General features: G+C 37.2%; 2 protein-coding genes across 2 annotated transcripts; one reads left to right on the forward strand and one right to left on the reverse strand.

Moving 5' to 3' along the window:
- The first annotated feature begins 4,646 nt into the window (after positions 1–4,646).
- Positions 4,647–6,920, forward strand: LOC133825290 (uncharacterized). Its single transcript, XM_062258253.1, has 4 exons — positions 4,647–4,918; positions 5,037–5,440; positions 5,540–6,797; positions 6,848–6,920. Exons 1-4 carry the CDS (start codon positions 4,647–4,649, stop codon positions 6,918–6,920), a joined length of 2,007 nt encoding a protein of 668 aa, XP_062114237.1.
- An 11,654-nt stretch (positions 6,921–18,574) lies between these two features.
- On the reverse strand, positions 18,575–21,849 carry LOC133823339 (protein STRICTOSIDINE SYNTHASE-LIKE 10-like). The gene is made up of 3 exons (XM_062256011.1): positions 21,452–21,849; positions 19,679–19,942; positions 18,575–19,411 (listed from the first exon to the last, which is right to left on the reverse strand). The coding sequence occupies exons 1-3, from the start codon at positions 21,742–21,744 to the stop codon at positions 18,841–18,843; spliced, it is 1,128 nt and encodes a 375-aa protein (XP_062111995.1). The 5' UTR covers positions 21,745–21,849; the 3' UTR covers positions 18,575–18,840.
- Positions 21,850–24,443: the final 2,594 nt, after the last annotated feature.

Below are 24,443 nucleotides of genomic sequence, written 5' to 3' on the forward strand. Positions count from 1 at the left end.
GTCAGTTGTCCTTCAGGTTTAGGATTTTGTCCTCGGGACCTAGACGAGCTGTCAAGTGTCAGACACTATGCATATGAGCCACCAGAAGATCGTCTGACAACATTTTGGAAGAACCTTGAGTAGTGGTGTCGATTCATTCACTCGACAATCGACATTTTCCACTACGCCGCCTGACATGGAGAAAACGCGCAGTCGCACCCTGACACTGTCAGAGGCATGTTTCCCATAAAGTTTGTAGACAACTTTATCCAATGGGCCCCGTGCAATCTGCCTGGGTTGTAGTCTCTATTTAGTGCACCCATTTTGTATTAATTCAGATTAATACCCCAACAATGGGGGAATTTTTATTAAATATATATGATTGGCATTAATAACGCTAGCCTCAATAAATAGGGCTGGGGTATTTCCTTGAAGGGGCTCCAAATTTTAGAGAGAGAAACTCTGTAACTCAGTGCAATATAAATGCTACCTGAGAACACCATTGAAGCTTGCTCAAACATGCTTCAAGCTTACTAAACATCAGAGACTTGTAGACTATGACTCTTTTATAGCTTGAACCACGTAAAATACTTGTGTTCTTTTCCATTATTTTATTTAAACTTTTGGATTAAGTTGATAGCGAAAAATGCAGTCAACAGTAACTTTTGAAATTTATTTAGTATTATCGCCGCCAACATTCCTTTATTTATTTAAAGAGAATCTTAATTAAATTTTATCTTTTTAAAAATATATAATTTCAAATTCCAAAATCTACATTTAGTAGTTTTTCTTTGTTTTCCAAAATTGTATATATTTAAATAATTTATTTTCAGATTTTTATACTCAATTCTAATATTTTATGATTACTAGTTTTGACAAGAATTGAAATATAATTTATACTCAATTCTAATATTTTATGATTACTAGTTTTGACAAGAAATGAAATATAATAGTGAGAAAAACAAAGGGAAAATAAAATAAACTAAACTAAACTAAAAAAATGCACACAGAAAAAAGAGAGAAGAGAAATGAATTTTTTTATTTTATATAAAAGTGAATTTAGTTATAAAATTCTTTTAATTAAATAATCTTTTAAACTAGTTTTATGTTATTCAGTTTTTAAAACTTTATTAATTTGTAATTATTATATGAAAATCTATCTACACCAAAAAAAAATTCTTGAAAATGTAAATTTCAAGCTTTACAAAACTACAAATATCGACGAAGCTGAGTATCGGTTTGTTCTCTCCCATGGCGAAGAAGAAGAAGCTGATACGTAAGCCTGTTCCTCGGGTAGGTGAGCTAGATCTATAGCTGAGTTCGGAAGAGAAGACTCCAATTCATTCTTCGGACAACGATCGGGTGCCTGAAGGTCAAGGGATTGCTGTGACGGTTGAAGAAGAGGAGACCAGAGATGCAGATCTGAATCGTAAAATTGAAGAGATCTATGGGTCGGGGGAATAAGGAACCCAGGTTGTTAACAATGTAGGGAATGGAAATGTTGCTTCGACATCTACAATGGCTTCCTGGGCAGACAAGGTGGATGAAGGAGACTTTCAAGCTTCAGCTCAACGACAGTGGCAAAATTTCACAACTAGTAAAGTGTCCTTCTCTGACTAGAAGCTTGAGTTCACTGAACCGTTAGGCAGGGAGGGATGGAAATTTGCTAGAATTGATGTAGAAGAGGTCAATTTACAATCCGCAAATTGGAGCTCGGCGGTCATTTGCATGGTGCTAGGTGCTAACCCCCCAATGGTTGTTTTTGAAGGGTTCATAAAAAGGGTTTGGGGTCATCTAGGGATTGCTCAGATAGCAAGAATGACAATGGGTCTGACTATGGTCAAATTCAATGATGATGCAACCAGGGATCATGTTCTAGAAAATGGCATTCTCCAATTGGATAGGAAGCCTGTAATTATTCGCCCATGGACGACAGATCTGAGTGCTATTCGACTTGTGCGATCAGTTCCTCTTTGGATTCGTCTACAGGATTTGGGGCTTCAGTATTGGGGTAGTAAATATATCAGTGCCCTAGTTAGTACAATTGGCAAACCAATAATGGTGGACAAATTCACCAGGGAGTGTTCACGTATTCAGTATGCAAGAATTCTGGTAGAAATGGAAGTTACTGATAACCCCCCTAAAATTATACAATATATCAATGAGCATGGCCAAATCATGGAGCAGGGGGCTGAGTATGAATGGTTACCTATTAAGTGTAAGACTTGTGCTGGTTTTGGTCACTCAATGTCAGAATGTAGGAAAGACCAGAAATGTAACACCCCAATTTGCTAATAAGGTTTAGGACCTTGATTAGCGTGCCTGGAGGGCAATAAGTGAATTAACATGATAATATATGAATATAAATGAGTATGTAATTAGAATGCAAGTGTTAGGTGGTATAAATATGCATGTGGACCTCGTTTGTATGATAGGGGTAAATTGGTAATTTTAGCCCGCTGAGGGCATAAATGTGATAATTGTATTATATGATTTGTACCACGTGTGAGTGATGATATGATGGTGATCCACGTGTCGAGACGGTTCTAGGAAGCTAATTAGTTCAAAAGTCACAACGGGATTTTAATACCCGGCTCGGGAGGAGCCTAGGGGTATTTTGGGAATTTTATAAATTTGAGAATTAGTGGTTAATGGTTAATGGTAATTGAGTAACTTGAGTAACCATTGGTAGTTATTAAGAGTAACAAGTTTAGATGGGAAAATGGTAGAATTGTAAGAAAGGCGAAATGACAAAAATGCCCTTGAGGTTTAGTTAGGAAAGAATTTTTATGGAGGGGTAGAGTGGTCATTTGGCAAGGGTTAGATAAACTTCAGCTGAAGGAAAGGGTGAGTTACGTATTACACTTGGTCATAGATGGTTTATGCTGGAATTTGGAAGTGAAAGCTAGAAGAAAAGAGAAGAAAAAGAAGAAAGCTGAATTTGAAACCTAGGAGGAGAATGAAGGGGTTTGAGGCAACCAAAATCAAGTTTAAGCTAGGATTATTCAGAGGTAAGAGTTATGCTCTGTTTTGTTTAAATCTAAGTTTGATTTTCAGAGATTAAGTGTGGGAATTTAAAGGAAATATGGCTGGTTTGGTTTGGAAAATTCAGTTGGATAATCAAGGGGGAAGTGGCTTGAAGCTGGGATTGAGGAGAATTCAAGCTAAATTCTTGATTGAGGTAAGGGTTTTTATTGTGTTTGAATTTTGTATCTGGTGTGGGTAAAGATTTTAGAGACATGGTTTATATTTTTCAAGCTCTGGTTTAAGTCTTAGAAGCCATGGTTGAAGTTTCTGAAATATGAAACTCAAGTGTGGATTTTGGGTGTGATTGTGTAATTGAGCTTATTTTTTATGTTTATAGGTTGTTAAATGGTTTATTTGGGGTTTTAAATTGATTTTGGGGTTTAGGTATTTGTTTAGGTTGAATTGGAGGAGTTTTAGCTCGGGAAAAATGCAGGGGAAAACCCAGAATTCTGGGTTCGCGTAGGGGCGCCACGGCCCTGTTCTTTGGTGCTGCGGCGCAGGCATGCATCAATATCAGGAGAGGGTTCTAGGCACCGCGACCCTAGGCAATTTCTGGGAGTGTAATTTTGCATTTTTAGGGCTTTTACCCGGGGGCTCGGGGGATGTCTCCGTTACATTGTTGTAGGAATTAAAGGTCCCAAGAGTACGGGATTGGTCCCGGGAAGTGGTGTTGGATTGGTTAGTATTAAAGGATGTTTTATATGTGTTGTGACTAGGTCTTCGGGGAGGCTCGGGTTAGAGGACCATGCTCGTGGCTTTGGTGCATTGTGAAGCTCGGGATACAGGTAAGAAAACTGTAGCACCCGTAGAGCAGGGCTTGGGCCCATAGTGTTATTGCAGGGCGCGGCCCTAGATTGCATTATTGTTAGGGTGTAGCTATGATTGAATTGTTAGATGCTTGAATGCTGTTTAAGTATGCTATATGTGTGGATATAGTAGAATGAACGACAAAGGAGCCGAGAATGGCGAGGGGCCGAGAACGGTGAAGGCTGAGAACGGCAGTGGGGCCGGGAATATCACTTAGCACATGGAGTGCTTATGGTTAGGGTGAGACCCCAATGGATACATCGGATATCCTTATGGTGTGGACCGAGAACCCAGGCTTTGGTAACGCTTCTGGGACGGCATGGCCGTATATGTGTGTTTAAATCTTATGGACTGTCTGTTTATCTGTGAGCTATCTGCTATAGTGGTTGTATGATATGCATATGTTATGTGCTGTGTGAGTTTTCTTGCTGGGCTTCGGCTCACGGGTGCTCTGTGTTGCAGGAAAGGGCAAGGAAAAAGTCAACCAGCCATGAGTACGGAGAGCGTGGGGCGGCGAATACATGTTTGGCCTGCCCGACTGCTTTGGTTGGGGCATTTTGAGAAATGGCTGTATTAAACTATGTTTTTGATAATTAGTCATCTTTAAACCTATTTTGAATTGTAAATATTTTACAAACCATATTTTGGGATCCCAAATGTTAAACTCTTGGAACTTTTAATGAGATAGAGTACTTTTAAAGATTACAGCCTTGACTTTCTGTTTAATCACCCTTTTGTTCTAAAAACCTCGTTTAGCAAGTTAATTGCACATTTTAAACACACTTAGTAACGGCTCTAAGGTAGTAGGGCATGACAAGAAAGCTCAGTGGGTTATGAAGGAGCCTACATCTAAAACAGAGAGAAAGGATCTGAGGAATGAAGGAGTTAAGGTTGTAGAGCTGGAGAAGCCTGCAGTTCAAGCTAGTTCAAACGAAGGCAAGGTTCAGGTCAACCCAGTTGAGTCTTTACAGCCCAACAATGGGGATTCAGCTGCTAATGACAAAGGTAATCAGGCAAGCCAACCTTGGCTTACCCCTAAACGAGTTGCTACTCAAGCCAAGGAAGGACAAAGTTCAGAAATTAATGCTAAAAATTCAGGGCAAAAGTACAAGAAATAAAATAAGTTTGTGGTGCTACAAGAGCAAGTGTTAAGAGGTAAAGGAGGTAGCACAATTTCTGTCTCCTCAAATGGATAACTGTAACATTTTGAGTTGGAATATTAGAGGGCTTAATAGTTCTAATAAGCACAGCCCTGTTAGCGACCTTTGTAGCAGAAATAAAATAGGAGTTGGTGGTTTTTTAGAGACTAAAATGAAGGGAAGTAAAATTAGAGAGTTCATGGAACATCAGTTTCCGAATTGGGAGTTTCACACAAGTTTAGTTATTAAAGGCCGACTGTTGATAGTTTGGAGAAAGATCTTTGTTAAAGTCAAGATTCTTGAGGAATCTAATCAGTTTGTTCATTGTTTGGTGAAGTTGGTTGGTGTGCAACAAGATTTTTTTGTCACTTTTGTGTATGGTTTTAATTCGATTGAAGGAAGGAGAATTCTCTGGGAAGGGTTGCAAAGGCCTGCTCTTATGGACAAAGCTTGGTTAATTTTAGGGGACTTTAATGCCCCCTTTTCAGGTAAGGACAGATCTGGTGGTAAGCCTATTTCAGCTTTAGAATTGGTTGATTCCATTCGGTAGCTTGAGGGTGATCATGTTGAGCTTCTAAAAAGTGTAGGTTCATATTTTACTTGGACTAATAACCAAAATGGTGCAGCTAGAATATACTCGAAAATAGACCATGTTCTGATGAATGAGAAATGGATTGATTTGTTCCCTCAGTCCACTGCAGTTTTTAGATGGGAAACCATTTCAGACCACTGTTCCTGTCTAGTTAGCACTCAGCCTTTAGAGAAGCTGGGGCTAAAGCTCTTTCGTTTCTATAACTATTGGACAGAGCACCATGAATTTCGAGAGCTGGTTTTATATAGCTGGAGGTCACCTATAAGAGCCACAGGTATAAAAGCAATCTTTCTTAAGCTGCTGAGACTTAAACACCAATTGAAAAATTTTAACAGGGACAAAATTGGTGATCTGAAATTAAACTATTATAAGGCTAAAGAGATCTACCAAGAAGCTCAATTGCAAGCTCAAGCCAACCCTCATGTATTTAGATATCAGGAAGAAGAGAAGTTGGCTGGTGAATCTTTCTCAGTTCAGGAAAGCCTGTATCATAGCTTTTTAATCCAGAGGAGCAAAATAACTTGGCTGAGACAGGGAGATATGAATACTTCCTTCTTTCATGCTTTTTTGAAGAAGCGTAAAGCGGAAAATGGTATTGTCTCTTTCATCACGGAAGAAGGAAAATTAGTTGATAATTTCTCTGAAGTTGTTTCTCATTTTGTGAGTCATTTGAGATGCTTTTTCGGGAGTCCTAGTTCGGCTACAGGCAGGATTAATATCCAGAATATTGAGATGGGTTCTAAACTTTCTGTTGAGCAGCAATTTAAGCTTCTTATTCCTTTTTCAAAGAAGGAGATTCGGGATACATTGTTTGGCATACCAATAACCAAATCTCCAGGACCTGATGGATTTGGTTCATGCTTTTTCAAAGCTATTAGGCATGATATAGGGGATGAAGTCTGTACTGCAATAACTCAGTGTTTTGAAACAGGTTGTTTCCCATCTGAGCTTCATGAAACAACCTTGTCTCTGATTCCTAAGGTAGCTAACCCTTCCCGGGCTGTTGACTATAGACCCATAGCCTGTTGCTCCACATTGTACAAGTGCATGGCTAAATTGATTTGTAAGAGACTGGCCTTAGTTCTCCCTGATCTTATACAGCCAAATCAGGGAGCTTTTGTTAAAGGTCGCTTTATAGCTCATAATATAATGATTTTTCAAGATCTCATCAAAAACTATGGGAGGGCTTCTACTTCACCAAGATGCGCTATCAAGATTGATCTAAGTAAGGCCTATGACACAGTAGACTGGAGGTTTCTTGAGGACCTTTTAAAAGCTCTATGTTTTCCAATGAAATTCATAGGGTGGGTTATGTCTTGCGTGCGGAATACTTCTTATTCTCTACTGATGAATGGCAGAATTCAAGGAAAATTTAAAGGTGAAAAGGGGTTGCGACAAGGTGATCCCATGTCTCCCCTTTTGTTTGTTATTATAATGGAATATTTGACAAGAAGTCTTCAACTAGCAGCGTGTAACGACCCAAATTCGCTATTAAGGCTTAAGGGCCTTGATTAGTGTGCCAGGAGGGCAGGTTGGGATTTATGTGTGATTTTATGAATTTAATGCATGGTTATGGTTTAAAGCATGTTATTTGGCTATTTGTTTAACTGAGATGCATGGCTATGTTTACTAGTATGCATGTAGGCCCGGATCGTGTTAGAAGGGCGTAATTGTAATTTTGGCCATGTTGGGCATAACTGTATTGATATGTGATAATTGTATTCTGTGAATTGTACCACGTGAGTGTGGTTTTATTGTTGTGATGCACGTGCCGAGACGGTCCTAGAGAGAAAATTAACTTAAGAGTCACAACGGGATTTTGTACCCGGCTCGGGAAGAGCCTAGGGGTACCTCGGGAATTTTATGGCTAAGTTGAGATTTAGCGGGTAACGGTTATTGGTGATTGAGTAACCTGGGTAACCATTAGTTACTGCTGTGAGTAACAAATTTAGTTGGAAAATGGTAGAATTGAAATATTAGTGAAAGGACTAGAGTGCCCTTGAGGACTTAGTTGGGAAAGGATTATTTGGAGGGGTAGCATGGTCATTTGGCAAGGGTAATATACAATTTTCAGCTGGGTTTTAGTGGGTCACGGTTTGGGTATTTAGGGTCATTTGATGCCTTGATAAAATTGGAAGAGAAGAAGAAGAAAGGAGAAGAGGTGTAGATGGGGCTGAAGTTTTGAGACCTAAGAGGAGGATCAAGGGAGCTTTTTAAGTGGATTCTCCATTTGAGGTAAGGATCTTGTGCACATCTAAGTTTTGATTTCTGTTTTGATTTGTAAAATCTAGAGCTTGAGTTAGTGTGTTTGAGTTTTTGGTTTGAGTTGCTGAAAATAGGAATCAAAGGGTGGATTGTAGGATATGTTTGTGTGTTGAGCTTGAATCTAGTGTTTATGGGTTACTAGATGGTCTATGTGGGGTTTTGATTTGGTTTTGGGGCTTGGGTACCTGCTTGGGATGATTTGGAGTGGAGTTAGCTCGGGGAAAACGTAGGGAAAAACCCAGAAATCTGGGTTTCGCGTAGGAGCGCCGCGGCCCTGTTCTTGGGCGCCGCGGCGCAAGGCTATTTTTGGGCAGGGGGAGGCTTCTGACTTGTTGGGCGCCGCGGCCCTATTGGGCAGGGCGCCGCGGCCCTCTTAGGTAGCGCCGCGGCGCTAGGCCATTTTCAGGACTTGAAAGTTTTCATTTTTGAGCTTTTGCTCCGGGGGTTCTGGGGATGTTTCCGATGATTTGTTTTAGGAGTTTGGGAGTCCCGAGAGTGTGGGATTGGTCCCGAGAAGCGGTTTTTGATTTGATTAGTGTTGAGGGTATTTCTTGTGTGTTGTGACTAGGTTATTGGAGAGGCTCGTGCTAGTGGACCGTGCTCGCGGCTTTAGTGCATCAGGCGGCTCGGAATACAGGTAAGAAAACCGTAACAACCGAGAATAGGGCATGGCCCCACTGTGTGATTGTAGGGCATGGCCCCAGATTGTATTATGTGCAAATGTTTAATCTTAAGTGAATCATGATGTGTGTGAATGATTATTTCGAACGTACTATATGTGTAATTATGATGAAATGAACGGAAAGGGCCGAGTACGGCGTAGGCCGGGGCGGCCGTGGGCCGAAAGTAACACCTAGCACATGGGATGCTATAGTCAGGGCGGGGCCCGGTGGATACATGTGTTATGCTATATTCAGGGTGGGACCCAAGGGATACATGAGTTATCCTCGCGGTGAGAACCGATACCCCAGGGCTTTGGTAAGGTCTCTGGGGCGGCATGGCCGTGTTTGCTTAGTCTAATGGTTGACTTGTTTATTTGAGGATTATCTGTTATGATAAACTGTATACATTGCATATGTTATATTCTGCATGAGTTTTCTTGCTGGGCTTCGGCTCACGGGTGCTCTGTGTTGCAGGTAGGGCAATGACTGAGTGAACCAACCATGAGTACGGAGAGCGTGAAGCGACGCGTACATGTTTGGCCTGCCCGACTGCTTTGGTTGGGGGTTTATTTGAAATTGGCTGTAATAATCTAGGATTTTATAACTGATCAACTGTAAACTTATTTCAAGATGTAAATAGTTTTCAAACCTTATTTTTGGGATCCCAATTGTTTAATACTAGAAGTTTTTATTGAGTCAACGCATTTTCAAAGATTACAGCCTTAACTTTTATTAGTCACACATTTGCTTCAAAACCTCGATTAGCGAGTTCATTGCACTGTTATGTCTTAAAACTCACTTAGTAACGGCTCTAAGGAAGTAGGGCGTTACAACTTGGTATCAGAGCGAGCCAAGGTTTATTGGTTCTGGAGATCGACCGAACATGTACGCTCGCTGTCAGTGACAAGCTCGACTCAGGGTTGGTTGGTATGAATGATTGACATGTTTGAATATATGTTTGAATGCCCTGTTTGCCTGCTTATTTATATGGAGCATGAGGAATGAAATGACATATGCATGAGATACTGATAGGGCCTGGCCCTTGACTATTGCATGTTGGGATTGATGCATGCTGAATAATACTATTATGCATATGGATGAATATTGGCATAATGGTTCGCATATTGAGTGTATGTGGTTAATTTTCTGGATTTAATTCATTAGTTATATCTGTTTATTGGCTTGTATGAAGCATGGTGAGTATGGTTATACTTAGTGATGATAGAATCTGGTAGCTAAATGTATATTATTGTGGATTTGACCTAGTATATGCTTGTGTGTGCATTACATCTGTGGATATTTGGATCTGGATGCGGTTTGGTTCAGAGTAGGAACCACAGAGTTCAGGAGTTTGGTCAGCTTTGGCAAATGAACTCGAGTTGTTGGTTCCTAGAAGGGTTTGGGGACCTGATATTGTGTTGAAAGGGGGGTTTTTAGATATAAGTTGGAGTTGAGATCTCCAGTTACCCCTGAGAGCAGCAGCAGAGGGTCACTAGTGTGTGGGTAGCTGTGGAGTTGTTAGTTGAGACGGGATAGAAGAACAGCGGATTTCTCTGGGGAAATAGCTGATTTTTATGCTTTAACAGTAAAGGTGACCAGTGTTGGTTTACTGTGAGGTATGGACAGATAAAGGTATTATATGAGAGGTTTAAGGGGTGTTATCCTCGGGTTGTGAGGAGAGCTCGAGTTGGCAAGGGATTTATCAATAAACGAGCAGAGTTAATTCCACCCTTGGTTAAGAGGATGAGAGATCCTGATTAGAGGGTTGTGTTAAATGTTGAGGCAGGGAGATGCCTGGAAATGGTACTCGGGCTGAAGTACGGGCTTAATGGGTTGGGAAGAACCTAGATGATGAATGGTTAGAAGAGATTTTAAAGACATGATTTGCACCATGGAGACTGGTGGGCTTATAAGTTTGGTTTGGACTGTTGGGGGTAACAACAGTGTAAATCAATGGGTTTGGTGATTTGGGTAATTCATTTCGGAAAGTTATACTGATGGATGTATCCGGAATTGATGGCGACCCATTTAAGGATTTAAGATCGGGAATAGTCTAAGGTATTTGGGTTGCTCTGAGGTATGAGTTTATCGTCTGCATGAGGATGGCGGAGAGGGCCATGTTGTTCGAGGAACTAATGGTTGATGATTAGAGCATGAGTGCTAGAGCCGCAAGGGCGGTGCTTCCTTTGATGGAATTAGTAAAGATAGATTCGTGATAATCAAGTTGAAAGAACCCCGGATAGTGTTGTGGCTTCTGGATTGCCAAGAAAAAGGGGAAAAGTCTGACTGATAAGACGGTACTTTTGTTGATAGAACGCAGCGAGGTCGAATTCTCAATTATGAGGTAAAAGGACTCCAGACAGTGCTTGGGCACCTAGATTGAGATTGGAAAGAAGCCTGATCGAAAAGGTAGTTATCGAGATGGCGAAAGGAACCAGGAGGTTAATTGGTATGCACATGAGGAAAGGGTTTGCCACCTGAGAGGAGGCCAGGTGAGAGCATGACTTCTACGTAGAATGACTCGAGATGTTAGGATGGATTTCCCATGGTGCGGGAAACGGAGAACTGGAATGCATCGATACATTCGAGGTTCGAGGCTGAGTCCTCAAGGATAAGTATTTAACTGACGAGCTTATGCTTTGGACATGTAACGAACTGGAAGGGCTCGGTGTTGGGAATGTTCCGAGAGGGAGATGGACATAGAGAGGTTGCCTCAAAGGTGCCATTTGAGAGGCCGAGGACAGTAATACTTATTGAGAAGGAATTAGAAACTCTGGCAGATGAATTGTTGAGGATATCATCTGGAGTACGTAAAGGAGATAGAGCTGATCAGTGGGAAAATTACGTGGGTATGTAAAGAAAGATTTAGGGGATACTTCAAGGTCAGGCTACAGATAGGATCGGTATAAGGAATGTTGTAAAAGACGGTTTTGGCCGACAGAAAGTCTATTGAAGCGATCGAAGGAATCTGAGCCTGGTGTAGCCAGTGTGCTATACTGCGGGGGTTGTTGGCATCGTCGGGTTAGAACAAAAGTTTAATGTTGGATACAAGATGGGACGATGTCCCCAAGAGTTGATCTACGACCTGGTTATTACCAGTTGGAAACCAAGGATAAAGACTTTTCGTGAATTGATTAGGTTGCACCGGGTAGGGTGTGAGGAATTGGTAACAAGGATTCTGGAACTGTTCAAGCTGCAGCAGCACAGGTAAATTCTTTAGGCGGAGAATGCGTGAACGGTATGGGCAAGTCCCCTTCAAGCTCACGAGCAGTGCATGTGGATTACTCCCAGACGGAAATGGTGAGCAACTGATTATTATGCTGAAGACGTTAGTACCCAGAAGGCGGTGTCTCAGGTAAGGTTCTACGGAGTGTTAGTTTGGGAGTCGTCAAGAGTATTCAGAATAGAGCTACAAGAAGAAAGGACAGGTATGAGGAGATTTGATCTGAAGCCGCAAAGAAGCTAATGAAGAACATCCGAAGAATTGAAGGCATAACAAGACTGGTAAGCGCGTCATCTATTGCACAAGCACCTCCGGAGATGACTACATCAGAGATGAGAAGAACAGTAAGACTTGAGGTTAGACAGATTGAGTGGTGTCAAATCAGAAAGAAATTCAGAAGACAAGGTAAGATTTGATTGGTTACGGACGATGATGGAAATTGTGTGTGTTATGATTAAGTAAAGAGTGATGGAATAAAGGACTTGATCTATGACGAGGACATGGATTTGTGGGGGTGCATCACGGATTATGCACGCCCAGGCGCATCTGGCGCGAGGTTGGATCGAACTTTACGGGAGACGAAAGTATGAACCTGGTTGATACACTTAGAACGTTAAGTTGACAGTTATGCATATCATAAGGTGCTTGAGTATTGGGTATTAGTAAGAAATATAGCGTTGAGACACAGAGATGGTGAAAAGTAAGGGACAGATGATCAGTGTTTGAAATCCTCGATTGAGCGAGGGGAGTTATAATTGGAGACGGAACTCCTAGCTGTGAGGCATGTGTCAGTCAGGGGATAGCGCCATAGACTGTAATAGAGTGGACAAGGCGACGACTGAGATTGGCGTAACGCTAGTAGGTATGATTAGCTGGTGAGTGTCAATGATCTATGGAATTCAAAGTGTTGGCTTGAGTTGAAGCAGGGAAGGACCTGCTAAAGTAGTACAAGTTGGGATACCAGGAATGGATGAAGGATCCAATTAGATTTGGTTTATGAACGAGAATTCTGAATGGACATCATTCCACTTCCTAGGGTACGTCGTACCGGGAAGGACGAGCGGGTGACAGAGTCTAGTGTTTTTCCTTTGGACCCCGAAGGGTTAGGTGATGTGGTGGCGTATCGCGGGAATAGACCACATTAGACCTTAAGTAAGGTATCCACATAAGAAAAGTTTTAACTCAGTTGATCGAGTTAGTGTAGTTGGGTCAAGTGAACTAGTTTCGGGATGGAACGTCGATGATATTGAATGGAGACCCTATAGTATTTTAAATTTTTGGAATGGATTTAGTGAACGAAAAGAACAGAGTGGGAACCTGGAATTATCAATTGATTGCAAGTGAAATGTCAGTCTGAAAGTTGATCAGATATCTTAAGGGATTGAGCGCTGGGTAGGCGAATACTTGAGGTATTAAGGGAAGTGTAATCCCTGATGAGTTAGTCGTGGTAGCAGTTGCTGGTGTCTGGTTAATGAAACGCGACATAGGACATGGTAAAAGGTGAAGGATAGTGGATACTACTATTTGACAATGGCTCAGAGAGGAAGCCAGAGAGGCTGTTGGAATTCTTAAGGCAGGAGTGTCTGCCTATCTGCAAGAATAAAGAGCTTGTGAATTGTTAAATTATGAGGAAATAAAGCTCCGGAAGGAAAGAGTTGCATCTCTGCGTAATAACAGATGAGGATCCGTAAGGTGTTCAGAGAAAGAAGGGAGAGTTCGAACTCTTGATTCAACATAAAAATTTCGAAGTTGTATTAAGTGTTAGGCCAGCGGGGCCTACAAGCTGATCCCACCTAGTAGAGGTGATGACGTTTGAGGATCTCTGGAATCAGGAATAAGACAATGAATTGGTCATTGTAATCTATGCAGACCCTGGGCTTCGGCAGGGTTGCGGTGTTAAAGAGGGGTTATCGAGAGTAAGGCTATTAGACGAGATCTTGCGAGCCAAGATTGTTCTCCTGAAAGAGCGTTGGTGGGAACTAAAGTAAGGCGATGGACCTTGGAGATTATGGTCAGATTGCGGGTTGCTGACTGATGTGTTTGGGTAAATTTCGAGGACGAAATTTTTATGAGGAGGGGATAGTTGTAACGACCCAAATTCGCTATTAAGGCTTAAGGGCCTTGATTAGTGTGCCCGGAGGGCAAGTTGGGATTTATGTGTGATTTTATGAATTTAATGCATGGTTATGGTTTAAAGCATGTTATTTGGCTATTTGTTTAACTGAGATGCATGGCTATGTTTACTAGTATGCATGTAGGCCCGGATCGTGTTAGAAGGGCGTAATTGTAATTTTGGCCATGTTGGGCATAACTGTATTGATATGTGATAATTGTATTCTGTGAATTGTACCACGTGAGTGTGGTTTTATTGTTGTGATGCACGTGCCGAGACGGTCCTAGAGAGCAAATTAACTTAAGAGTCACAACGGGATTTTGTACCCGGCTCGGGAAGAGCCTAGGGGTACCTCGGGAATTTTATGGCTAAGTTGAGATTTAGCGGGTAACGGTTATTGGTGATTGAGTAACCTGGGTAACCATTAGTTACTGCTGTGAGTAACAAATTTAGTTGGAAAATGGTAGAATTGAAATATTAGTGAAAGGACTAGAGTGCCCTTGAGGACTTAGTTGGGAAAGGATTATTTGGAGGGGTAGCATGGTCATTTGGCAAGGGTAATATACAATTTTCAGCTGGGTTTTAGTGGGTCACGGTTTGGGTATTTAGGGTCATTTGATGCCTTGATAAAATTGGAAGAGAAGAAGAAGAAAGGAGAAGAGGTGTAGATGGGGCTGAAGTTTTGAGACCTAAGAGGAGGATCAAGGGAGCTTTTTAAGTGGATTCTCCATTTGAGGTAAGGATCTTGTGCACATCTAAGTTTTGATTTCTGTTTTGATTTGTAAAATCTAGAGCTTGAGTTAGTGTGTTTGAGTTTTTGGTTTGAGTTGCTGAAAATAGGAATCAAAGGGTGGATTGTTGGATATGTTTGTGTGTTGAGCTTGAATCTAGTGTTTATGGGTTACTAGATGGTCTATGTGGGGTTTTGATTTGGTTTTGGGGCTTGGGTACCTGCTTGGGATGATTTGGAGTGGAGTTAGCTCGGGGAAAACGTAGGGAAAAACCCAGAAATCTGGGTTTCGCGTAGGAGCGCCGCGGCCCTGTTCTTGGGCGCCGCGGCGCAAGGCTATTTCTGGGCAGGGGGAGGCTTCTGACTTGCTGGGCGCCGCGGCCCTATTGGGCAGGGCGCCGCGGCCCTCTTAGGTAGCGCCGCGGCGCTAGGCCATTTTCAGGACTTGAAAGTTTTCATTTTTGAGCTTTTGCTCCGGGGGTTCTGGGGATGTTTCCGATGATTTGTTTTAGGAGTTTGGGAGTCCCGAGAGTGTGGGATTGGTCCCGAGAAGCGGCTTTTGATTTGATTAGTGTTGAGGGTATTTCTTGTGTGTTGTGACTAGGTTATTGGAGAGGCTCGTGCTAGTGGACCGTGCTCGCGGCTTTAGTGCATCAGGAGGCTCGGAATACAGGTAAGAAAACCGTAACAACCGAGAATAGGGCATGGCCCCACTGTGTGATTGTAGGGCATGGCCCCAGATTGTATTATGTGCAAATGTTTAACCTTAAGTGAATCATGATGTGTGTGAATGATTATTTCGAACGTACTATATGTGTAATTATGATGAAATGAACGGCAAGGGCCGAGTACGGCGTAGGCCGGGGCGGCCGTGGGCCGAGTACGGCGTAGGCCGGGGCGGCCGTGGGCCGAAAGTAACACCTAGCACATGGGATGCTATAGTCAGGGCGGGGCCCGGTGGATACATGTGTTATGCTATATTCAGGGTGGGACCCAAGGGATACATGAGTTATCCTCGCGGTGAGAACCGATACCCCAGGGCTTTGGTAAGGTCTCTGGGGCGGCATGGCCGTGTTTGCTTAGTCTAATGGTTGACTTGTTTATTTGAGGATTATCTGTTATGATAAACTGTATACATTGCATATGTTATATTCTGCATGAGTTTTCTTGCTGGGCTTCGGCTCACGGGTGCTCTGTGTTGCAGGTAGGGCAATGACTGAGTCAACCAACCATGAGTACGGAGAGCGTGAAGCGACGCGTACATGTTTGGCCTGGCCGACTGCTTTGGTTGGGGGTTTATTTGAAATTGGTTGTAATAATCTAGGATTTTATAACTGATCAACTGTAAACTTATTTCAAGATGTAAATAGTTTTCAAACCTTATTTTTGGGATCCCAATTGTTTAATACTAGAAGTTTTTATTGAGTCAACGCATTTTCAAAGATTACAGCCTTAACTTTTATTAGTCACACATTTGCTTCAAAACCTCGGTTAGCGAGTTCATTGCACTGTTATGTCTTAAAACTCACTTAGTAACGGCTCTAAGGAAGTAGGGCGTTACACAGCGCTTAAATCCTCCTTTAGATATCACCCAATGTGTAAAAGTCTCAAGCTTATTAATCTGTGCTTTGCGGATGATTTGCTCTTATTTTGTAAGGGTTCTATCTCAGCTGTAAGAAGTATTAAGGAGGTTCTTGAGGAATTTTCAGCTGCTACTGGGCTTTCAATCAACTTAGGTAAATCTCATATTTTTTTTGGAGGAGTCAATAGCAATGAAAGAACTCAGATAGCTCAAGAAATTAATCTGTCTGAAGGTACTTTTCCTCTTAAGTACCTAGGGGTGCCCATGAGACCTACTAAATGGAGACATGAAGATTGTGAGATAATTCTTCAGAAATTTCGATTGAAACTTCAGAATTGGACGAGTAGACATCTCTCATTTGCTGTCCGTATCCAACTTATTCATTCAGTTCTGCTTGGGCTTCGAAACTACTGGATGACCATATTTGTTTTGCCTCAAAGTACTATCAAGGAAATAGAAAAGCTTTGTAGGAGTTTTCTGTGGGGCTCTTCTGGACATAGGAGCAAGCTGCATGTCCCCTCTTGGCAGAAGGTTTGCCTCCCCAAAGCCTATGGTGGTCTGGGATTCAAAGATGGAGCTAGTTGGAATCAGGCTGTGTTTAGCTAAGTATGTATGGGCTATTTCTGCAAAACCAGATCTGTTATGGGTTAAATGGATTAATTCCATTTATCTGAAAGGAGTCAATATCTGGAACTATGAACTGAAGGCAGATTGTAGGTGGTATTGGAGGAAGCTCTGCCATCTCAAAGATCGATTTAGCCCTGTTGCTATACTCACTGCTAGTGCGCAAGGGAAATTCTAGTCTTCAAAATTATATAACAGCCTTTTAGAGCAGCAAAGGGTTGATTATTACCAGGCTGTTTGGAGTAAACTAATCCTTCCTAAACACAGATTTATGCTATGGCAGGTGGTCAATTCTCAACTTTTAACTAGAGATAATCTCAGTAGACTTCATGTTCCTGTGAACACATTGGTCTGTTATGTTTGTGAGAGGTATCCCAAGAGTCATACTCATCTATTTTTTTACTGCACTCTCTCTAAACAGTTTGTTAGAAGCATCTTTGACTGGTTGGGGTTCGAAGCTTGGCCTACTGATTTTAAAAGCTGGATTGTTTGGCTGGCTAAAGCTCGGATTGGAGTAATGGATGTTATATTGAATATGGTTGTAGCAGCTGTTATATACAACATCTGGCGGAATAGAAACAGGTGTTTTCATGATGGTTACTCTTTGACTATTTTGAAGCTAGTACAGGAAGTTAAATACATAATTAAATATAGGTTTTACATAGTTACCAATAGTAAGATTTCTGTCAAAGATCAAGTGTACATTCGGAACCTTCAATGTAATTAGTTGAGTGTCTTATCTGGTTTGTTGCTGGCAGGTTTGCCTATTTGTTTTTTAGTCTTTGACTCTCATTTGTATTGTTCAATTGTTCAATGAAGTTCATTTTCTTCTTGATAAAAAAAAAACTACAAATATCAAATAACGTGTAAATAATAAGGGTAAAAAGTCTTTTTAAAAATAACTTTGACAATAAATAAAATCAAATTGATTAATATAATTATAATTATTGTTTTGATAAATAATGAATTCAATATTTTATATTTAGAAATAAAATTTTAATTTTATAATTAAAAATAGGATTTTATATATTAACAACCTGATTAAACTTTCAATAGAAGGTTACTAAAAATGTAACAACCACCAAGATGTAACCAATATAAATATATATTTTTAAATTAAAAATAGAATTAATTACTAAATATAGTTTTTTCATATATATATATATATAGTTTTATTACAAAATATTGGTCGTATAATAAATTAATTAAGATAATTTGGTCACAAAAATATATTTTAAAATAAAAAATTATAATTTGTTATATTAAAACTAACATTAAAAAATAATTGTAATTTGATAAAAAAAAATATTCATTTATAAGAGTAAATGCAATTTGGTCAAAATAATATAAATTGTCCATTCTATAACAAATATAATAATCTTCATCCAATTACTAATTTCATAGTCTCTAACAAATAAAAGAAGGGAAATTTCATTCTTATTACCATTCTTTTCTATATTTGTTTTGCAACGAATGGGCTTCCCGGATAGAAGTAGTATGTTCCTAATGTGTCTTTGAATATGGTGAGCATCTGGCATGCTTTGTCTAATTTTTCTAGAATTAGAAATGTTGAAAACTGTTTCTCATATTTTCATTAATTTTGTTAAAAATCATATTTACTTAAAACTGTATAAAAAAATTCAGATTTTTGAAAAGCTCATTGAATATTTTATAATTAAGGGTACAATTTATAGTAAAACAAAAATGAAAAGTATAAATGCAATAATTTTACCATATGTAGCATTAGTTGAACCAAAGAATAGCAAATTCATAACAGGAGTTGTGAACACTTGAAGAGAAAGACAAAAATCAAATGTTGAAATCATAGAAGTGAGAGATAACACAACTATTTGTGATTTAAATATTTATTTTACATTCAAAGGATACTCTTTCATTATTTTTTTAAATAAAAAAGAACAGAAAACAGCTTAAACGAGTTCAAGTGGTTAAGAGAGCAAACTTTGAATGATGAGGGGATCTATTCCTCACAAGTTATCGAGATATAGAGAGAAAAAAATTAAAATAAAACAAAAACATTCACCAAATGACTTCTATCAAAGTAATAAAAATCTAACCCTATGCTGAATACTAGTTTTCCTAATGCAAGTTATAAATGCCAATAAAAGGCATAAGGACTGACCCAATCCATAGCTTTCCATTATTTTCCTCCACTTCACTAATGAATTTCAGACTTTTTCCTTCACAATCTTCTAAAACCTCCAAAATTCTTCCATCTTCACCCAACTTGATAGCAGTGGCATGAGCTTTTCCTCCTACCAAAATATAATGCAACTGCTTAAAGCTTAAAGGAAGCTTTAGCAAAGTGGTTCCGGCCCAAGGTTTAGAAACAACCAAGTTTGATATAACTCCCTTTTTAGAATGTAAGGCAACCCAAAACTCTTCTTTTTGGTTCCTTCTTATGTTATCTGGAAATCCAGGGAGCTCAGCAAAAACATCAACATTGCCAGCATTTGGGCCATGGAGCCATAGCCTAAGGACCCTGCTCTTTGTTGTTTCAGCAACTAGAAGAAAAGAGCGGTCTTTGCTCAAAGCTACACCATTCGCGAAAGCAATGTCTTTTAGTAAGACTGTTACCTCTTTGCTTGAAATGTTGTATTTTAGTAGTCTTCCTGTTCTGTCTCCACTAAGAGCAGCTGACATAAACTGCCTGCAAAAAAATACATATTAAATATATTAACTAGCAAATATTAGCTCATCCAGAAGAGTTGAAACATTAAACAAGAAGTAATAAAGAATAGAACTAAAGTTACAACAAACGAACACCACTTAGTATTTAGCATTTGACAATAAGGAGTACAAAGAGATGAGGCCATCAGTATACTCTAAAGAATCAATATACTTTTAAATGAATGAAACCAATTTAAAGTTTCTGTAAAAGAAAGAATGTCAATTATATAATAAATGAATTAGTTACCTTCTGTAGAAGGTTGTACTTGAATCGGTGAAGTAAATGAGATCCTTATCCTCATCAATGTCCATATCATTAGTGAAAAGAAGAGGATGACCTTCAACATGAGTAAGCAAAGGAGAAGCCAAACCTCCATTTGGGCCGACCACTCGAAGCCCAAAATAAGCATCTGCAATGTACAGATCCCCTGTTTTCTTATGGAATCTTAGTCCTAAAGGCCTCCCACATACGTGCTCCATTTCTGGTGCAAATGGTCGTACACACTTCTCCCTTCATCATTTTCAAAACCACAAATTTTTCACTTATTTTGTCAAATTAATTTATTACATATATATACCTATTCAACTTAATTTATTTAAAATATACTAATTTTAAAATATTAGTGATAATAATAAAAATAAACAATATTTCAATAATTCAAAATATATATTAAATAAATAGAAATAAAAATAAAAATCGATCAACACAACAACAATAATAATATATATATTAAGAAAAATGTAAACAATATAGTTTCTAAAATAAATAATAAAAATTATAAACAAAATATTTTCTTTAAAGAATTATTAAATGACAAAAAAATAAATAAACATGTTATATTTCTTCAATGCTGGAGCTTCACATTCTTTAGAGTTAAAAAAATATTAACATAATGTAATAGTTTGAAGAAATAAAAAAAAAAAAACAATTAGCCCGCCAGTGTTCTTGACCACTTTATTCGTTGATCACCGTTTTGTATTTTTTTATTTTAATAAATTTGTAGTTTTATTTTCATACAACTTATAATGTTTTATGTAGTACAAAATTAATCATTAACACAAAAAATAAGGGAAAAAAATAGTTTTTCTCACCACATAGGCACATACATTTTATAATACTAAGAATAATCTAATGACATTCCCAAAGATAGAATGCAGAGATTTCTATTTAAAAAAATTAATCACATATACAAATTACTTTTTAATTATCATAAAAATAAGATAATTAAAATAAGTAATATTGGGATTAAAAAATTTATGATCACATTGGAAAAAAAAAGCCACCAAGACAATAAATTTGGTAAATTATCATTATTCAATTTACATATTGAAAATATGATAGAAATCAATAAAATATCATAAAATAAATAAATACAAACAAATAGATAACTATCTTGATAAGGAATTTAAATTTAAATTTAAATTCAAATAAATAGATAATATATAGGAGGAATAAATTAAAAAAATGATAAATTCAATATTCTCAAATATTATTATTATTATTATATATAGTTTCAATTCAAATATTATTATTATTATCGACAATTATGAGTATTATATTCTTATTCTATGATCCCTTCATACTCGACATACAATAATGTATTAATGTATATATTTTTGAGGTTAGGTAACCCTGTGAAGAATGGTAAAGCTCATAACTTTTCACATGAATCAATAACCATAACCTTGGATTTTAATTGGGAAAAAAATCAAAAGATTCTATCTATTTTCTCATGTTTTGATTGAATCAATAAATTAAGAATTCTTCACCTAGATTCAAAATTTACAACAATTATAAATATCTAAAAACAATTAAAAGTGGAAAACATTTTCCACCATCTTTTACCTTCTATTTTTTCGGTCCAAACAAGGCCTAAAACGCTGGACAAATTTCATGCAAAAAGAAAAGTCGAGTTTTAAATTCGTGAAAATTTTAAAACTTTTGTTTTTAAAAACTACTTTTAAAGTATAAAGTATAATAATAATAATAATAAATAAACCAAATTAAATATGATCTTACCTCTGAGAAGAGGTGATAGCAAACTCTGACCAACCAAGGCCGTCTTCTTCCCACCTGAGGATCCGGCCATCGGCGACTCCAGCGTACGGACCCCGTCCGCTAGGGTCGAAAGCGAGGCTCTCGGGGCCCAGTGCTGCGGTGACATTGATTATCTGAGCCGAGTGGAGGACATCGCGGGACCCGTGTATGGGCGGAGGCGCGTGGAAGTTGATGCGGGAAGGATCTTGGTAGATGGCCAAGACGAAGGCCAACACGGCTAGACTAGCTGCCCTGAGTAGGAGCCTGGAGCTCATGGCTGAAGTGAGTCTGAGTATCGATTGAGCTGTTGTGTTTGAGTCTAGCGAATCAACAATATCTCTACAGAGTCTGTTTAGTAGTGTTCAGCTTTTGACCTTTTATTGAACACAGCACCCGTCAGTCGGTTTTGGGCTATAGCCCACCAATATTTCGAATGAGGTGGAAAGCTTTTGGTTTTTTCGAATTATAGATATTTCTTTTTAAAAGAAAAAATTAACCAATTTCTTTGTGTTCTTAAAACAATATCAAAAATATAATTTAAAATTTTTGAATCTGATACTAAAAGTTCAAGTGCATATCCATTTTTAAAAAATCTGATACTAAAATATACTTTAATTTTATAATTATAAACTTAATAAAATATGCAAAATATTGTGATACAAAATATCAAACATTTATACGATTTACTACTTTTATTTATAGAATTTATTAATTATTTTTATTAAATTTATATTAATATCATATGAATTTTAAATAAATATTATATTTTAATTAAATAATTTATTTATTTTTGTTTAAGTTTATGTTTGTCGTAATTTTTGAATTTTAGAATAACAATAAGAGATAAATATTATAAATAACATTTAAATTTAAGTTTCTTGCTAGTTTTTTTTTTATGAAAAATAGTTTATTTGCTAATTGATAATATATTATATTATATGTTTAATATAATATTATTCTAATACACACGTTTAAGTTTAATTAAATTTTATTTAAGTTATAAAATATTTGATTTTATTATTTTTAAATAATTATCATTATAAAATATCTCAAAAATATCATATTTTAGTTTGTTTATATTTATTTTATTTATTATTTTTAAATATTTATCAGTGTAATATATCACAAAAATATTATATTTTAATTTTTTAATTATTTATTTTATTTTATTTAACTTTAAGTAATGTTTAATCTACCTTTAAATATAAGAATATTAAGTCAAATATAAAAATATTATGTTAAAATTAATATTAAAAAATTGTTAAAACTAAAAATTTCATCTATACAATTTTTATATAAAAAAAATTTAAGCAAAATTTTCGGAAAATTTAATGATATGTTAAATTCCTAGAACTATTACTACAACCACAATCTAAAAAAATAAATTTGATTTGACCAATACTCATGGATGAGAACTATAAAATATACACATATATGGATAAACCGTGAGCTACAATATATAAATAGGCAACATATAAACTAGAGATACACTTGAAATGATAAATAACAAGGTGCTAATATTCTAAGAATATAGCCTCGTTGGGAAACAACCTCACGAAGAGTAAAAACAGATTTGACTACAACCTCAGCATCACACCGAATTGTGGAAATAGAAAAACCAAGTTATAAAGCCTAAAGTATTGTAACAAAGAGCCAAAACTTTTGCTTCTTTCAGAGTAAAACACTAGTCAACCGTCTAGCCAAGCATGCTAAGTGATAATCATTAAAAACACGAATAATAACACCAATTACAATCGGTCCATCCTCGATATTTCAAACAACATCCACGTTCATCTCGAGAAATTAAGAAATTGAAGCTTACCACCAGTTTATATTCACCAAATATTTGTTCTTATAATAATAGGGGGAGTTCGTGTATTTAGATAATTTTTTTTTTACGACAGTGTATATTATTATCATTTAAGACACCTTACAAATTTTCAAAAAATTTCGAATAGTTTAGAGTGCCGAAAACAAGGTTGTTGCACTCGTGTCTGTTTTTTGTATGCGCGTGTAAAATTCAACTGTTTGAACCTTGTTTTCGACATTGTAAACTATTCATAAAATTTTATTTTAGTAATTTTATGTAATATATTTTGTAAAAAAGTAATATATATTTTTTAATTCATTATTTAAATTAATTTACATTTTGTTATTAATTAAATACAATTTTATTTGACTTTTATAAAATCAAAATTAATTAAAATAATTAATGAGTCCTTAAAGAACATGTGCACCAATATGTTAATGTAAAAAAAATTTACCTTGAAAAAAAATTAGAGACTTAAATGCTACTATATTAAAATATCAGAGACTTTTGCCTTAAAAAAAGATTAGGGACTTAAATGCTACTAAATCAAAAGATCAAGGACTTTTGCTGCTAATAACCCAAGAAATTAATTGACATTGGTCATATCATATATAATCTAATTATATAAATCACATTTACTAAGATATATATTTACATCAATAATTTGGATCTAGATCACATGCATTCAAAGAATGTTTAACAAATTTTACTAGCAGTCATTCATTAAAGATTTGATATTTTAATATGTTGCTGACTATTCTATTCATTATTTATGATCTTAATCTTATCGTATTCATACAAGATCATACTCTCATAAATAAATATAGATTTTTTTTTATATTTATATTAATTATTCAATCAATAAACTAGATATTCAATTATGAAAAAAAATGTATTTTTATTAACTTCCAAAATAAAATTTCTTTACACATGTTTTTAGGGCACTGATTACGCCCAAAACTTGTCTTCACAAAGCGGTTGTTGTAGTGTAGTATGGACGGTCGTGTCCATAGAGAGATATCTTATCAAAAAGTGATTAGTAGAACTTTAAGCACAAAGAGTAAATAAATCGTTGGTGGTCTTTGAGAAAATATTGATAATGAAATTAAAGCAAATAAAATTGGTAGAAAAATTCAATAACAAAAGTGATAAGGTTTCAAGAAT

The sequence above is a fragment of the Humulus lupulus genome, chromosome 3 (assembly GCF_963169125.1).
Source record: "Humulus lupulus chromosome 3, drHumLupu1.1, whole genome shotgun sequence".
NCBI lineage: Eukaryota > Viridiplantae > Streptophyta > Magnoliopsida > Rosales > Cannabaceae > Humulus > Humulus lupulus.

Bases quoted from the DNA above. Each gene is read 5' to 3' on its own strand.
- LOC133825290 (XM_062258253.1), top strand. From the start codon at position 4,647: ATGAAGGAGCCTACATCTAAAACAGAGAGAAAGGATCTGAGGAATGAA. The intron at 4,919-5,036 runs GTACAAGAAATA...TTGGAATATTAG, and splicing joins GCTAAAAATTCAGGGCAAAA to AGGGCTTAATAGTTCTAATA. The intron at 5,441-5,539 runs GTAAGGACAGAT...TAAAAAGTGTAG, and splicing joins CTTTAATGCCCCCTTTTCAG to GTTCATATTTTACTTGGACT.
- LOC133823339 (XM_062256011.1), bottom strand. From the start codon at position 21,744: ATGAGCTCCAGGCTCCTACTCAGGGCAGCTAGTCTAGCCGTGTTGGCC. The intron at 19,943-21,451 runs GTAAGATCATAT...AAAATGATGAAG, and splicing joins GCTATCACCTCTTCTCAGAG to GGAGAAGTGTGTACGACCAT. The intron at 19,412-19,678 runs GTAACTAATTCA...ATTTTTTTGCAG, and splicing joins AGTACAACCTTCTACAGAAG to GCAGTTTATGTCAGCTGCTC.